The sequence below is a fragment of the Vombatus ursinus genome, unplaced genomic scaffold (assembly GCF_900497805.2).
Source record: "Vombatus ursinus unplaced genomic scaffold, bare-nosed wombat genome assembly UNPS02014830.1, whole genome shotgun sequence".
Lineage (NCBI taxonomy): Eukaryota > Metazoa > Chordata > Mammalia > Diprotodontia > Vombatidae > Vombatus > Vombatus ursinus.
This window is the reverse complement of record NW_020954608.1, coordinates 39,165,600-39,181,494: the sequence shown is the minus strand read 5'-3', so window position 1 is coordinate 39,181,494 and position 15,895 is coordinate 39,165,600. Positions and strand designations below refer to the sequence as shown.

General features: G+C 39.7%; 1 protein-coding gene across 2 annotated transcripts in view; it reads left to right on the top strand.

Moving 5' to 3' along the window:
- Window positions 1-7,944, top strand: part of SSPN (sarcospan) — a 46,323-nt gene extending 38,379 nt beyond the window's left edge. For both annotated transcript variants that reach the window (XM_027838518.1, XM_027838517.1), the window contains exon 3: window positions 7,205-7,944. In XM_027838518.1, the coding sequence (XP_027694319.1) occupies window positions 7,205-7,570 (366 nt within the window). In that variant the 3' untranslated portion in view covers window positions 7,571-7,944. The remainder of the gene's footprint in view (window positions 1-7,204) is intronic.
- The last annotated feature ends 7,951 nt before the right edge of the window (window positions 7,945-15,895 follow it).

Genomic DNA, 15,895 nt, shown 5'->3' with positions numbered 1-15,895 from the left:
CAGCCAGGTGTGTTTTCGTCAGCTGAGTATACTTTTCCTCTGCTGTGGACAGTGTATTTGATTGGAGCAGAATCAAGTCCTTGGCATTTCCATTGCATAGTAGAATCTGCTCCAAAGTGTGATGTAGACACACCCTTTTAAAGGGCTTAAGGGGACAGATACCTAGCATTCAAAGAAAGGAAAATCAAATTCCTACATTTCCTCCACTCCTTTAGCAGCAGAGAACAAAAAGGTTTCTTGTACTGTTGTTTTTTCTCCTCTCATACTGTTCATTCTTCTGCTCTAAGAAAAACATATAAATATGCTATGTATTTTTTAAGTCAAGAAAACATCATAAATACCTAATTTGAAAATGTCAGAATTTGAGAAAACAAATGTACTAATATATATTTAAACAGATTACAATTGATCATGGAAAATGAAAGACAATAAACTGCCATGCCTAGATTTTTAAAGTTTACTTTCTCTCTATACTAGGAGTCTTTAACTTAGGGTATAGATAGATTGCAAGGGATCTATGGATGGAAAAAACATTTGGATGGAAAACAAAAATCACATCTTTATTTTCACTAACCTCTAACTTAAATTTAGCATTTCCTCAACTATTCAAAAATGTTACACTAAGAAGGGGTCCATAGGCTTCACCAGATAGCCAGAGAAGTCTATGACACTAAAAACGTTAAGAATCTGTAATTTTCAGGGGTGGGGAATCTGTGGCCTTCTAGGTCCTTAGGTTCGGCCTTTTGATTAAGTCCAAGTTTTACAGAACAAATCCTTTTACTAAAAGGATTTATCAGGCACTGTGTTTTACAGAATCCCTTTACTAAAGGGGTTTGTTCTGTGAAGTTTGGATTCAGTCAAAGGGTGGTACTTAAGGACCTAGAAGGCCACGTGTGGCCTGGAGGCCACAGGTTCCTCACCCCTAGTCTCCATGGTTTGACATTTGAGGATTTACTTTAAATTTAAGATAGAGGTAAGTGAAAATGAAAACGTGATTTTTTTTCCATCCAAGTTCAGAGATCCCTTGCAATCTATCTATGTTGTTGTTGTTGTTTGTCTTTTTCTGGAAGAGGATCTTGACATAAGGGAGGTGATGCCATGACATGCAAATGAATTAATTGAGGAAGGGCTGTGAAAAGTCACCAGCTTCACTTTCTCCTCTGGAGCCATTTGGGTCCAACGTCAAGATATAAATCAGGACAACTGCAGATGACCCCAGATGCAGTGGGTGACCTTGGTCTTTTTTCTATGGAAAAGTTTGAGAACCACCACCCCAGAGTAGCTTATTGAAATGGGCTGAAATCAGTTTCAACAAAGGCCTTGTGCAGGGTCCAGTAGGCCAACTCAATAGATGAACCTGTCAATTTACAGGTGCCCACTTCACCAAAGCATACATGACAGGCTAGCATCACAATGGACTTTAAATGTTCTCACCATGACCCCAGGAGAGGGCAGAAATACTAACAGAGCCTACAAAAACCGTCCTGACATTTGTGCAGTATTTGAAAGTAAAAAGTGAGGGGGGTGGGGCAGGGCATGTCTTCCAGTGTCAGCCAGGTGGAGAATTCCACACTAGGAAGAGCTCATTAGCTCACATTTTTCACTTGCGACAGGCATCGACAAATACCGAGGCTGCATTTCTCCACTCCTCAATGTGACTTTCCATGACACTCCTTGCCAGTTGTCTAAAATGCACACTGTATTAGCTTTAGGTTTAAAATAAAATAGAGGAAACCCCCAAGTTTGAAGAAGTCCAGCAAATCCCAGATGGCTTCTTTTGTGCCTGCACTTCTGTGGTTTAGAGGCTGTAGGTAACAAAGGGCATCTTTCTTCCCAAGGCATCTGATATCTGCAGTGTCACAAGCAGAGCAGACTGGTCTTGAACAGTTTGAATATTTTTCTTCCCTTCTATTCCAAATAGTCATCCTTTGGGGTTGGGGACTGCTGGTGGCACTCAATTGGAATTTATCATTTTCCTCTCCCCACTCGACTCTCTTCATTTTTTTTTTTTTGTGATAATCTTTGGGCTCCCTCTTTCTCTCAAATTTTGGGGAAAAAAGTCTTTTCTAGTAAGTACATTTTGGCTCCTTGACAGCCTTTCCACACCACCACCAGGTTTGCCCTTTGCCAAGCTGCCTCTGGGGCTGTCATGGGATTTGTCTGCTGATGTCAGGGCTGCCTAGAGCTCCCAGGCATTATTCTCTCTGGACTCCTCCCTTGGTTTTAAGAAATGCATCCATTTTCATGTGGCTTGCAAACACATTCCCTGCAAATTCCTCAGGAGGGTATTTATGAGCAAATTACCTTGTGCACACATTTGGGAGATATTTTGGTAGCCCTGCACTGGCTGAGGCTGAATCTTCAGTTATGGTTTAAAGGAAGTCCCTTTACTATCCCAGCCAGAGGGGGAGGTAATTAAATTTAAATAGTACCACCCTTGTCCTGAAGTCACCCTCATTGTAAAGCTGCAGTCAGGGTCTAATTAAATTCAGGAGGAGCTGTGGCTTCTAAACAGAGATGTACATTCTAAAATTCCTTTATAGCAGCAGGAAGGGAGGGAGAGGACACAATTCTCCAATTCTCCAATAGGCCTTGCTCTTCCTCCCTCCACATCCCCTCCCCCACCCCCACCCAAACTGACATGTGAATTGAAAGATTGATGTTTCTTAACAGTTGCAAGACAAATATGTCCTGAGTTTGGATTTTATCAAGATATATTTTCCTGGCTTTCCAAGGTCATCGAAAACACTTTTATTGATAGTTTGCTCATGTTGCATAGGTAAAACAAGAGGCTTGGTTTAAAATTGTAGATTTTAACCCAGAAGCTTGTTGCTGTTGAGCCTAAGATAAATGTTGTAACATTAAGGAATACAGGCCACAGGCTTATTTTGATCAACTAAATATTTTTTATTTTCAAAACTTTATTCTGTGACTCCTACATGAATGCAAATTTTGATGTATAAGAATCAGATTCAATATATGCGACATGCATGGACATAAATTAATTAGTTTTTAAGGGTTTTATAGCACATGGCAGATTGAGGAAGTTTACTCCAAATTAAGTAATCAGTGATTTTATGTAATCACATTATTTCACATCACTTCAGTAAATGAAATATGTATGGTTACTTCACATATCATAAACATTTGAACAAAACAAAGACAATGTGGGTCATAGGGCAGAGCAATGATATTGAGAACCAGATGCTATTTCTGCACACCGTGTGAACTTAATCTTAACCTCTCTGAGTTAAAATGTCTTCATTAAAAAAAAAGGAGACCATGCCTGTTTCCTTCTTACCACAGATGTATATTGGGATGATTATAAGAAAATAATGTGTGTAAAAACCCTGAATTACTTGCAGATTGGGCACTAGGGATAATTATCATTATAAATTGCTGCAGGGTATGGTCCAGATGTACATTTTAAGAGGTCTTATGCCTAAGGCAGGGGAGTTGGGGAGGGGAAAGCATAATTTTTGCTATTTAAGCTACAACCAAGTGTTGAAAATGAAAATGGTTGGGAAGAAGTCGTCCAGAGACATACTTAGGAATTCTGGCACCTAGGGCAAATTCAGGGTTTTGGTTTTTGTTTTGTTTTGGTTTTGGGGGGTTTTTTTGGTTGCAGTCTAAGATGCTACTCTTGTGCATGTGATTGAGGTAGATTAGAAATAGAGATTGAGGGTACTGAGAAGGCCAAAGAACTGAAAGTCCAGAGTATTTGAAGGCAGTGGTAGTTGGAGTCAGAAGAAGACTAAGAGCCAGTTACAGAACTTACTGGGAGTCAGAAGAGTGATCCAGACAACAAGGACATGTTGGATTGTGGAATGACCTTTAAAGGAAGAGAAGTAGTTGCTGAATGCTAATGGATGAGGGAGGGTCTGAAAGTGAAAAGGGGAACAAGGAGCATGAAAGCTCCTCTTCCCAACCTTTCATGTGAACAAATGCAAAAGAAGAAACAGCTGGACTTGGAAAAGACTCAAAGAGGCATATTATCTTCAGGAAAAATGTAGGCTTCGGGGAGCATAAGAAGACAGAAAGAATCTAGAAGGACCACATACCAAGGATCACGGATTTAGACTTGAAAAAGACTTAGAGGTTATCTTTTACAACCCTTCCACTTTACGGATGAGGAAACTGAGGCCTAAAAATTACAGTAACTTGCTCAAGGTCACAAGCACAGTAACAGTGTGTGACATTTGAACCTCTTAATCTAAATCTAGAGACATTTCCACTGCATTACAAGAGTGTAAATTTCTTGGGGTAGCTTGGTGGCGCAGTGGATAGAGCACCGGCCCTGAAGTCGGGAGGAACTGAGTTCAAATCTGGCCTCAGACCAAGCACTTGACACATACTAGCTGTGTGACCTTGGGCAAGTCACTTAACCCCGATTGCCTCACCAAACCAAAAAAAAAAAAAAGAGTGTAAATTTCTGAGAGGGCGGGGCTGAGAAGGATGGTGACTGGGAAAAAGACTAAAGCTATATCCACTGTTGTGGAGTGGTTAGAAGCTAAAGGGCCACTAGTTAAATATCTTCTTGTTGATCTCACTCCCTTGATTCAAGCAATCATGGATGGTAAAGGGTCCCCAGGCCAGGTCAGGGGCACCTTCTATCTAACTCTACTGGGAAGTGGCTGTAGATCACTGTGGGGGCGGCTGCCCAAGGTGGTCAGTCTCCCCGTGATAGCTCCAGTTCTATGATTCCTTTCACCCGGCCAGGAAGCATAGGACAAGATGAGAAGTTAGTTATCTGATCTGAATCTTAATTGCTACTACTTCCATCAGCACTCTTAGCTTTACAGAGAAACATATGGACAACATTCACACCCACATGTAGACAGCATAATTATTTGTATGCTTAATGTCAAGAATTCATAGGGCTGGAGCAACCTGATGTTTCCAGACTGATATCATAAAAGTAATATTTTGCCTTCTAGCACCTTAGCATCAACCACTTTGTATTTCTCTAATATTTATCTCTAAGGACTCCATAGAGTAAATAGTCTTCGTTTCATCTTGAAGAAACAAAAAGAATGTTTAGCAGGCTATTTTATAGAAGAGGTAACTTGGGCAGATGACAACCTCAAAATGTTTTGAACGTTAAAAATGATAGAGATGGTGATTCTGTGGTCATTAAGATGCCCTCAAATATTCAGTTTTGGCCTCAGATGAATATACCAACTCCTGTGTTTTTCAGCCCCACTAAGACCACCAAACTGGAATCTGAAAATATCAGTCCCTCCTGTATCCCTACCCTTCTATTCCCAAAAACCCACACACTCAGGTCTGTAACTTGATTAGCTAATGGATGGTACTAACCAGTAGAGGAGGTAGTACAGATACGAATACAAACCCACCAGGGCAAATTGAGCAGGAACTGGGGGTTATTATGCCCCATCCCAGCTGCACTTGTACTTCAGTTTCAGTTTTCCTAGATGCTGTCCCAGAAGGCATCATTTATTATTAGGGAAGTGGGAGAAGTGAATAAAGTGTTACAGTAGATGAGTCTAGACCCCCAAAACAACAAAAAATTGTTGTTTATTGTTGTTGCCACCTAGTTGGTCAAAGTTTTGATCAAAATTTTTGATATGAGATAGAGCTCCCCAGGCTAGGCCTAGGCTAAGTGAATGAATGGATTTAGATAAGAGAGTCTAAAAGTGAACCAGACACCATTCATCAAATGGTTCAAACCCCCCAGCTCTTTCACAGAAGAAGAAAATAAGGCTACAAAGGTTTATGCGATTTGCCCAAGATCACAGACTTCAGGGGTGAGGAACCTGCAGCCTCGAGGCCGCGTGTGGCCCTCTAGGTCCTCAAGTGAGGCCCTTTGACTGAATTCAAGTTTGGGTTAGAATCAGAGGGTTAGGTTTAGGGTTCGAGTCGGACTCTACCCGAGTTTGGATTCAGTCAAAGGGCTGAACTTGAGGACCTGGAGGGCCACATGCGGCCTTGAGGCCACAGATTGTCCGCTCCTGACATAGTTTGTCTAATTCTCAGGAATGGGATTTCCTTATGCCTCACCATCGCTGCTGCTTCCCCTTAAATTTCCATAATGCTTCAGTGCCAAAGCTAGGAGTCGGGTCAAATTGTTGGTTTTGTTTTGTTTTGTGTTTTTCCAATTCCAGGGCCAGCATTCTTCTCTCTAGGTTCATGGTTTTCAGCTTTTTAGTGGCTGTAGAATGTTTGCTCATTAATCTTTTGTACTCAGAATTGGGAACTCTATTGAAATGAAGCCCCAGAGGTGCTGGGGCAGACATAAATTAAGTGCGTCTGCTAGAATCATGTACTCAACCAAGTCTAGTTTCACTGATGTGGAGCTAGTGGCCTCAGTACTATTTCTTTTGACTGAAGCTCTATGAGACCTGCAGAAACCACTACTGTATTTCCTACTCTTGTTTCAGCCTTAATATCTGGGGTTCTTGAGGTTGGAAGGACGTTTTTACCCCTGAAAGAGACAATCTCTGTCTTTCAGGGTAGCCAGCTTGTTTCATGTTGGCCCATCACAACTGCAGCATTCATACGTGAACAGCCCTGTCATAGATGAACACTATTCATGAAACACTCCAGCCTCTGTCAAGCAAATACAGATGTGCTTCAGGTCACAGACAATAGTAGCTAACATTTACATAGCACTTGAAGGTTTGCAAAGGACTGTGCCTATATCATCCTATGAGCTCTACACTTAGCTTTTTCTGAAGCATTGTTATGTACTGAAGACCATGACTTCAGAGACACCAGGGCGCTATAGGATTACAGATTTAGAGTTACACTAGGGCTGTAGAATAGCCAGACAGCTAGGTGGCACAGTAGACAGCGATATGGAGTCAGGAACACTCCTCTTAGTGAGTTCAAATCCAGCATTAGACACTTACCTACTAGCTATGCGACCTTGGGCAAGTCACTCAACCCTGTTTGCCTCAGTTTTCTCATCTGTAAAATGAGGTGGAGAAGGAAATGGCAAACCACTCCAATATCTTTGCCAAGAAAATTCCCAGAAATGGGGGTCATAAAGAGTTGGATATGAATGAAAAAGACTGAGCGACCTACAGAATAGCCAACGAGTTCACCCCTTTCATTTTACAGATGAGGAAACTGAGTTCCTACTCTCCAAGAACTTCTGGGAGGAGGGAATGAGCTTCATGCTTTGTCTATAGGATGAATTGTCTTCTCTAACTGGAAATCTTTCCCACTTTCTCTCTTACAGCTGTTCTACTTTCTGATGAGTGCTCTAAGCCTGATTGTCTGTGTGCTGGCAGTGGCCTTCGCTGCCCATCACTACTCCCAGCTCACACAACTGATCTGCAAAAACACTCTCGATTCCTGCCAGTGCAAAATGCCCACATCAGATCCACTCAGCAGGGCCTTTGTTTACCAGGATGTCAGTGACTGTACCAGCATCACCAGCACTTTCAAACTCTTCCTACTCATCCAGATGGTTCTCAACTTGCTCTGTGCCTTGGTGTGCTTGCTGGCATGTTTCATGATGTGGAAACATAGATACCAAGTCTTTTATGTGGGTGCCCGGTTGTGCTCCCTAACTACCTCTGAAGGCCAACAGCAGAAAGTCTAATTTTTTTCATTAAAGATGCGGGGAAGAAACAATAATTTACCAAAATTCTGGGCAAATTGAAGACCTAAGAGTTAAACAGTAACAACAGCATTTTTTGGCATTGACTAATGTGCATAGGATCTCAATGAATATATTTTTATATATTTCAGTGATACTATTTCTATTGCAGAAAATTTTGATGGGAAAAAAAATCTAGAAAACTATAGGATTGTAAAAGTATAGCTCAACAGATTATCCCAATAAAGCCAAATCCTGCTTATCTACAATGGGTAAGGAAAATAGCAATCATTAAAATCTGAATCTATTCCTTAACTGTCATTTTACTCAATAGCTTTAGGCTTTTTAGGCAACTAGGTGGCATAGTAGATAGAGTGCCGGGCATGAAGTTGGGAAGATTCATCTTCCTGAGCTAACATCTGTCCTCGGACACTTACTAGCTGTCTGACCCTGGGCAAGTCGTGTAACCCTGTTTGCCTCAGTTCCTCATCTGCAAAATGAACTGGAGAAGGAAATGGCAAACCACTCCAGTATCTTTGCCAAGAAAATCCCAAATGAGGTCACAAAGAGACAGACAGAACTAAAACAACTCAACAAAAATTGATATTCTAAGCCCCAAAACAAAGCATTGCAAAGAGACTCACTCTCCAAATCCCAGAAAAACCCTCAACATGAACCCTTGCAAGCATCTTCTTTTCCTGGCTTTCTGAAGGGCCAAGAGCTTCTTGAGCAGGCCTTACACCATTCCCTATAAATACATTCATTTTTCCTCTCCTGTCACCCAGTAGTGAAACAAATTCAAAGGTGGGCCTCAGAAGGGAAGGGAGGCAATAAGAGACCTGGATAAACCACTGACATAATCCTAAGAAATGAGAGGACAAAAGCCTTATCAGTAACTGAGTTACTATGAATTGCATCTGAAACAAGTATGTGCTTAATTAAAGGCCTCTACTGGTGACTAGCTCCTGGAAAATGGAAAGGTGACAATAGGAACACACTAGAAGTTATTTTAATAATTACACTTGCCATCTATTGCATCAAACACATAGTTAGAGTTATTTTTTAGTAAATTTTTACTTATAAATATGTCCAGAAGTCTGCTTAATTAACCCTGGGTGCAACTACCATGGCATTGTTAGTATTCCTGGGAATTGTACTCAAAAACAGAGGCCAAAAAGGACTATTTTTCCTGAGAGCCAAGCTTTACAAGGAAAAGAGATTTATAAATAACTCAGGTTAAAAAATAGATATGTATTTAAACACAAATAGAAAGGAATTACAATGAGAAATATTAGTACTGCCAGTGCATTTGAAAACTATCTCTCTTGCTAACTATTCTCCTGAAGAAAAAAGAATGCCATATGTTCATAAAATACTTACTATGTAATCCTATTACCCATGTACTGGGGGTCCCAAATGTTTTAGTGCAGTTTTAAGCTACCAAAGCTGCTAAAGTTAAGCTTAAAACTGCATCAAGACTTTTAGGATATCTTCTATATTCAGTCACTTTTAGGAATCTGGGCAATATTTTAAAGTCCTTTCTCAAGCCTACTTATATTAATGATAGTTGCATTTAGGTTTCTGTGACTTTATACACTATCAGTACTGCATAGTGGCATTCATTCATCCAACAAGCATTTATTGAGCACCTACTGTGTGCAAAGTGGAATTAACATCCAGTAAATGTCATGTACAAAACCTCTTTTTAAAATTGAATTCCATTCACTACTATGGTGTCATCATTTTCAGGAAGGCACTAGAAATGGGGAGTGAGGAGGCATAGCTATCAAAGAGCATTCCCCATGTAACACGTATGTTAGCATGAAAGCACACATTCACGTTTTTCCTTCAGTAATCCCCACATACTTTTCCTGTTAATATTCTCAGCCAGCTACAAAAATGGCAAAACTCTTACAAAACCTTTTGTGACTTGGAAGACCAATACATAATTCCAATATGATTGTGGAAATGAAGTCTTTTTCTATGTAATGCCAAATGTCTGGATGAAATATAAAAATTTCATTCAATCTCCCAGATGCATGCAAATATCTAAATTATTTTAGCTGATACCACAATTACTTTTTTTTAACTTTTCATCCAGATATCTTGACACTGTGTAGATAGAGCTCAGATGCAAAAGTAATAGGGAAGGGTTGAGGTGGGAGGGGAGAGAGAGAGAGAGAGAGAGAGAGAGAGAGAGAGAGAGATCAGAAATAATGGGAATAGTCTTCTAGAGATGGAAATTTGACAACTAAGACTGTATCTACACTGCACCAAGCATCCTCACAGTTAACTGAATAACAGCTCACATTTATGTAGCACTTCATGCTTTGAAAAATGTTTCCTTCACAACAATCTTGAGAGGAAAACAGAAAGTATTATTGTCTACATTTTGCAAAAGAGGAAACTGAGGTATAACACTATTCAATTGTCACACTTTCAGAATTTGAAGAGACCTCAAAGACCATATATTTCAATCTCAATCTGAAAAAAAAAAGAATCCCTTCTACAACATATCAAATCCAAACAGGTCTTTGTTTGGAAACTTGAGTGGGACAGGAGCAGGAATCAAGACTCCCCAAGGCAGTCCCATCCACTATGGAACATCTAAATGACTTCCTGACAACTGTTATTGAATAACTGAAGAAACAATCCAAGCTATACAATTTATTAGCACAGGCATAATAAATGGGTAAACAGATTCCTCAGTCAGTCCAAAGACTCTGACTATAGAGTGAGATATATTTTTATGTACTAAAAACAATTAATCAAATAAGGTCAATTAATTAAAAGAAAATAATTAACTTAAAAAGAAATCAGGTAATCTGATTTCTAACTGGAGGAAAGATTAGGGACTTTCCAAGTTGGGAGGGGGAAAGCAAACAGGTGCAATTCCTTGAAATCAGAAAAAGAGGTGTCCCACTCCCCCCATGTGTCTGTATTCAATCAAAGGAACATGTAAACAATAATTGATTGACCAGTACAGAGTCAATTTTCAGATAAAACATATGGATTGCCTGAGATACATAATTATGAGGAAACTTCTTGCATCAATCTTTGGATCTGACTGGGTTTTTTGGTCAGCAAAACCTGTGTCCTTAGTTATGGGTCTCTGAGCAACAGGTAGAGGTGGTCCAGCTTCCCAGCCATGCAGGGCTAGATTCAAACAATGCAATAAAGTTGTCTCACAATTTCCATAATTAAATAAAGTTTTCTCACAAGACAGAAATGGACTAGACCCATCATTGAATAGAAAGGCAACTGAAGACAATCCCAAAGGACTAATGATGAAACATACTATCTGCCCCCAGAGAAAGAACTAATACTGTTTGAATACAGACTGAAGTATGCTATTTTTCACTTTCTTTCTTTCTCTCTTTCATTGTTTTTCTTTTACTCAAGTCTTCTTGTACCAAATGACTAAGACGGAAATGCTTTGCATAAAAGAGGAAGGAAGGAAAGAAGGAAGGAAGGAAGGAAGAAAGGAAGGAAGGAAGACAGGAAGGAAGAAAGGAAGGAAGGAAGGAAGGAAGGAAGGAAGGAAGGAAGGAAGGAAGGAAGGAAGGAAGGAAGGAGAGAAAGGGAACTGAGCCAGTACCAGAATTGATGGAGTGAGAATCCATCACAAGATGGAGTGAGAATTCATTCAACTCCCACACAACTTCCACCCATTGCATCTAGTTCTGTCCTCTGGGATCAAGCTGAAAAGATCTAATCACTCTTTGATATGAAAGCTCTTAAACTCTAAAGCCAGCTATCTTGTCCCTCCTTCTCCCACTCTCCCCCCCCCCCCCCAAAAAAAACCTCCCCTCCTCAGGCTAGTCATCCCCACTTCTTTCAGGTGAGCCTCATATAGCATGAACATGAATCCCTTCACTATACTCTTTGCCATCCCCTGCACATTTTCTAGTTTGCCAATGTCTCAGCTAAAATGTTGTACCCAGTACTGAACACAATACTGCGATGTGTTGACCAGAGGAGAACCCTCAACATTACACCTCTCTTCATGAAAATTAAGATTGGAGACCAGATCACAATGTGGGCCAATATTGAGCTTGTATTCCACTAAATCTTCCCAATTCTTTTCAGATGAACTGCTGTCTAGCCATACCTCCCCTCCTCTCCTGACATTTTAAACTTATGAAGTTGTTTTTTTTTCAATGCTACTCTATGAAACTTTACATTTATCACTATTCAATTCTATCGTATTATATCCTACCTGATGTTCTAAGTCTGTCAAGATCTCTCTGAATCCTTACTTTGTCATCCATTGTGTTAGCTCCCTTCCCAGTTCTGGGTCATTGGCAGATTAGATAATCATGCCATCTTTGTTATTATCTAATATCATTAATACAAAGTTAAGTAGCCCCAGTCCAAATCCAAATGCTCAGGTCATCTTCTCAAGTTGACAGGAAACTATAAATAACTACTCTTTGTGTCTGACCATTCAGTTAGTTCCAAATCCACTTATATTATTTCTAGCCTGTGTTTCTATCTTTTTCATAAGAAAAATGCTTTACTACAATCTAAAGAAACACCATATCTGTAGTATTCCCTTGATTTACCAATCTAGTAATTGTCTCAAAAATGTAACAGAGGTCAGTCTGGTATGACTTGATAGAACCTTAACTGGTTCTTCCTCTCCTCCTTTTCAAACATTCTCTCACCATTCCTTTAAGAAGGTTAGGGGTTAGACCTGAGATTTCATTGGTAAGGGAGTTCTTGCATGAGGACCTCCCTCTACCAATATAGCTTGATGCCTTCTCTATCATTTGTCTTCTCAGAGGGTTGCCTAGAGCACTAAGAGGAGGTTAAGAGACTTTCCCAGGGTCAAAGAGCTGGTATGTACCAGGTGGTACAATTATCCTTTCCACATTGTGACTTTTCCCATTACGGTTTCAATGTATCACAGCTCAGCGTAAGAAATTAAATGGGAATTTTGGGGAGTTTTGCAGAAGCCACAGATAACCAAATACTTAACCTAAATTTTACAATAAGGTAGTGTAAACACCGCATAAAAAATCAGATTTCTCTGATATGAAGGGAGGGCCAAAAAAATTTACATGGATTTTCCTGATTGGGCGCTGTACCCCTAACCCCTGCGATATGGAAGGGATAACTCTACTTGATCCCAGGTCTTCCAGGCTCTGAGGCTTGTTCTCAGTGAATTCCCTGATGCCTTTTTTTATTGATACCTTTCAGAATCCCTTTTTGGTGCTCTCCCATCTAGGCCGCCACTGGTTTCAGGGTTTGTCTCTAGAGAATCAAATCAATCTGAAAACTCCAAGTGAGTAAAGAAAAAAAAAATCTTATGTGAAAGAAGAGAGAGATTTCTGTGCTTAAAATCTTTTGTATATTGATAAATTTAAAAATCATGTTGTATGAGTAACAAACTGCTTTGGTCTGTCTTTGAGGTATTTTGATGTTGTGTTTTGAAAATATTGTAGTTATAATAATGGCAACATAAAAGGAACAGATACACAGCTTACACTCAGCAAAATATCACATTTTTAAAATCTGGCAACAGGCCAAGATGGTGACTGTCTTTTCAAAGTCCTGTGATGTTAAGATTTGCACAGTCTTCCTCCTCCTCCTCCTCCACCTCCTTCAAGAGCATTAAGTGAAACAAGACTTTAGAAAAAGGGAACAGCCGGGACTTGGCACTGGCTGAGATAGGAGGAATACAGCAGCCTAGATCTCCAGACTTTGTAAGTTCAGACCGTGCCTTTTCACGTGATTACCATCTGTGCCTCCCCAGCTCCTTCCAGCTCCATGTAGGCAGCTCCTTGGATTCATGCCTGAAAGCAAAACTCCACCAGGGCCCTGGAAACTGTCGTCAAGTAACAGACCTAACTTCTATTCCCTCCACTGGATTAAAAAAATGGAGATGATCTATTCTGAAGGAAGATTCCATCTACCAGAATCAGTGTGCTACTCAGATAGAGAGAAATCTTTACGGACTATTCTTCATTCCTATGCACATTAACATTTTAATATGTCTCCCCATAGATCATAAATTCGGAGCTTTAAGGGACCTTAAAAGGAATTTAGTTCAAACTCACTTCACAGATGGGGAAACTGAAGCTCCAGAGAGGTTAAGTGATTTGCCTATGGTCATGCTGGTAGCAAATGTAAGAACTGGGATTTGAAACAGGTCCTTTGACGGTCAATCTAATGCAATGCCTCTTTATGCATACTGTAAGTTTGGAAACTCATTAAAGATTTTAGCAAAGGACCTGGGCAGAAGATCAACTAGGGAGACATTGAGAGACAATAGCTGAGTGGTTTTTATGTATATTCAAAAAAGGCTTAAGGGACACTTTAAGAAACTATCATCTCTATGACAAAATATACCTTGATTCTTTTGATACAGTCTCTTTGAACTACTACTCCATAGACACAAATGACTGGAGATCATGGCCACCCAAGTGTACTCAAAGAGATCTGTCTGGTTTCAGGTGTACGTGGACCATTTGTCTAGGGAGCCTTTTGAAGAAAAGGGGAGGGGGTAGAACAAATGGGGGAGAGGGGAAGGAAGAAATAAGACCACTCTACCAATTGTATTAGCACATGAGAAATGCTCATTTGGAAGTATCCTTGTATCCTATCCATGCAATGAATACCTTAATCATTTTCTTTTGCTTTTCCAGTATCTTATCTTAATTGCTTAGCTCCATTGTAGTTTGCTAATTAAATACTGTAGGGGCATTTTCATGCTCTTAGTTTATACTTCTGGCATAGATGAAATGGTTAACAAAAATTAAAGCTCTTCCTACTTATTTAAGGGGGTTGTTTTTAAAGGGGTCATGTGTAATGCATATTTCCTTTGCTAATAAAACACTTTCATATTCTCTTAAGACATCCATGTCTGAGCAAAGCTATTAAAACTGTGCTTAAAGTGACTATGCACAGGACACAAACTGATATACATAAAACTCTCAAATTGATTTCTTCTTCAAAATCTGAATCCTGAGCATACAAGAGCTAATGCTCATTTTCCCTCCTTTATTCCAGCTGCTATCTCTCTTTCGGCACATGTTCCCAAGGCAAATAAGGAAAAGTCTGCCAAAGGCACCTTGAACACCTGCCTTTCACTTAAACATCTTTAGGTGAGTTAGAAATCTAGATAGGTGGCAGCTGGAAATAATTAGAGTGCACTGTATCTGCAGTGCTCTATAGTAGAAATAGTCCTAGATTAGAGTTGGGAGACCTGGGTTCTAGCTGTATGGTTATAGTTAAATCACTTAAGCTCTCTGGGCTTCAGTTTTCTCATCTGTAGGAAGGAAGGAAGGAAGGAAGAAAATCGTTCTTTTTCATTTCAATTTAACTATAGGCAACATGATGGAAAATGAAGTTTTGCATGAGTGGGAGGAAGGGACAACTTGAAAGGGGAATTTCTGATAGGGGTCAAATTCAATGGGTTACCTGTCTTGGTTTGGCCAACAGGACCCATGGTCAAGTGGACTTGCTCCTTGGAACTTTTTTCTCTTCTGAAGATCACAACTTTTATATAGAAAAGTGGTTAAATTTTGATGGCTATTTTCTGCAATTTTTCATCATGACAACCTCAACAAAAGCAATATTTGAGGAATAATACAAAATAATCCTCAAATTAGAAATATTCCTTTTTAAATGAGAAAGGGAAAGCAAGTTTGTGCTGACATCACTCTATGAATAGAGAACCACAGACTAGAAGAACTGGAAGAAATCTGAGAGATCATCTGGACCAGGGGTCCTTAAGCTTTTTTCTGTTATGGAACTCTTTGGCAGTCTGACAAAGCCTATGGACCTCTCCTCAGAATAATGTTTTTAAATGCATAAAAATACACAGAATTACAAAAGAAGCCAATTGTACTTAAATATAATTGTAAAAATATTTTAAAAATCGAGTTCATGGATTAGCAACTTCTAAATTCTAAACCATCTTCTTGGTTTTTCAAAGAAAAAACAGACACAGAGAGGTGATTTTCCCAAGTTTGCACAGCTAGTCAGTGGCATGACTGAGACTATAACCAAAGTCTTCTGTGATCCTTCTTCCACTGTACCACACTACTTCAGATACAGTATAACTTCATTTATTCAACTCCTCCTACAGTTCTCCTCTTTATTCAAATTATTTTTCTGAGGGACTTCCCTACCTCCTTGATCAGGCAACATAACTGTCATGGTGGAACTGCATGTTGAAAACATTCCAATGAACTAATTAACACCATGGGATACCTCCCCTTTGGGATGACCTTTTTGCCTTTCTCCCAAAGCAGGGAATAGTCCTCAGACACTACTATGTCATCTCAGTCACCACTTATTTATTCAAATGTTAATACATTG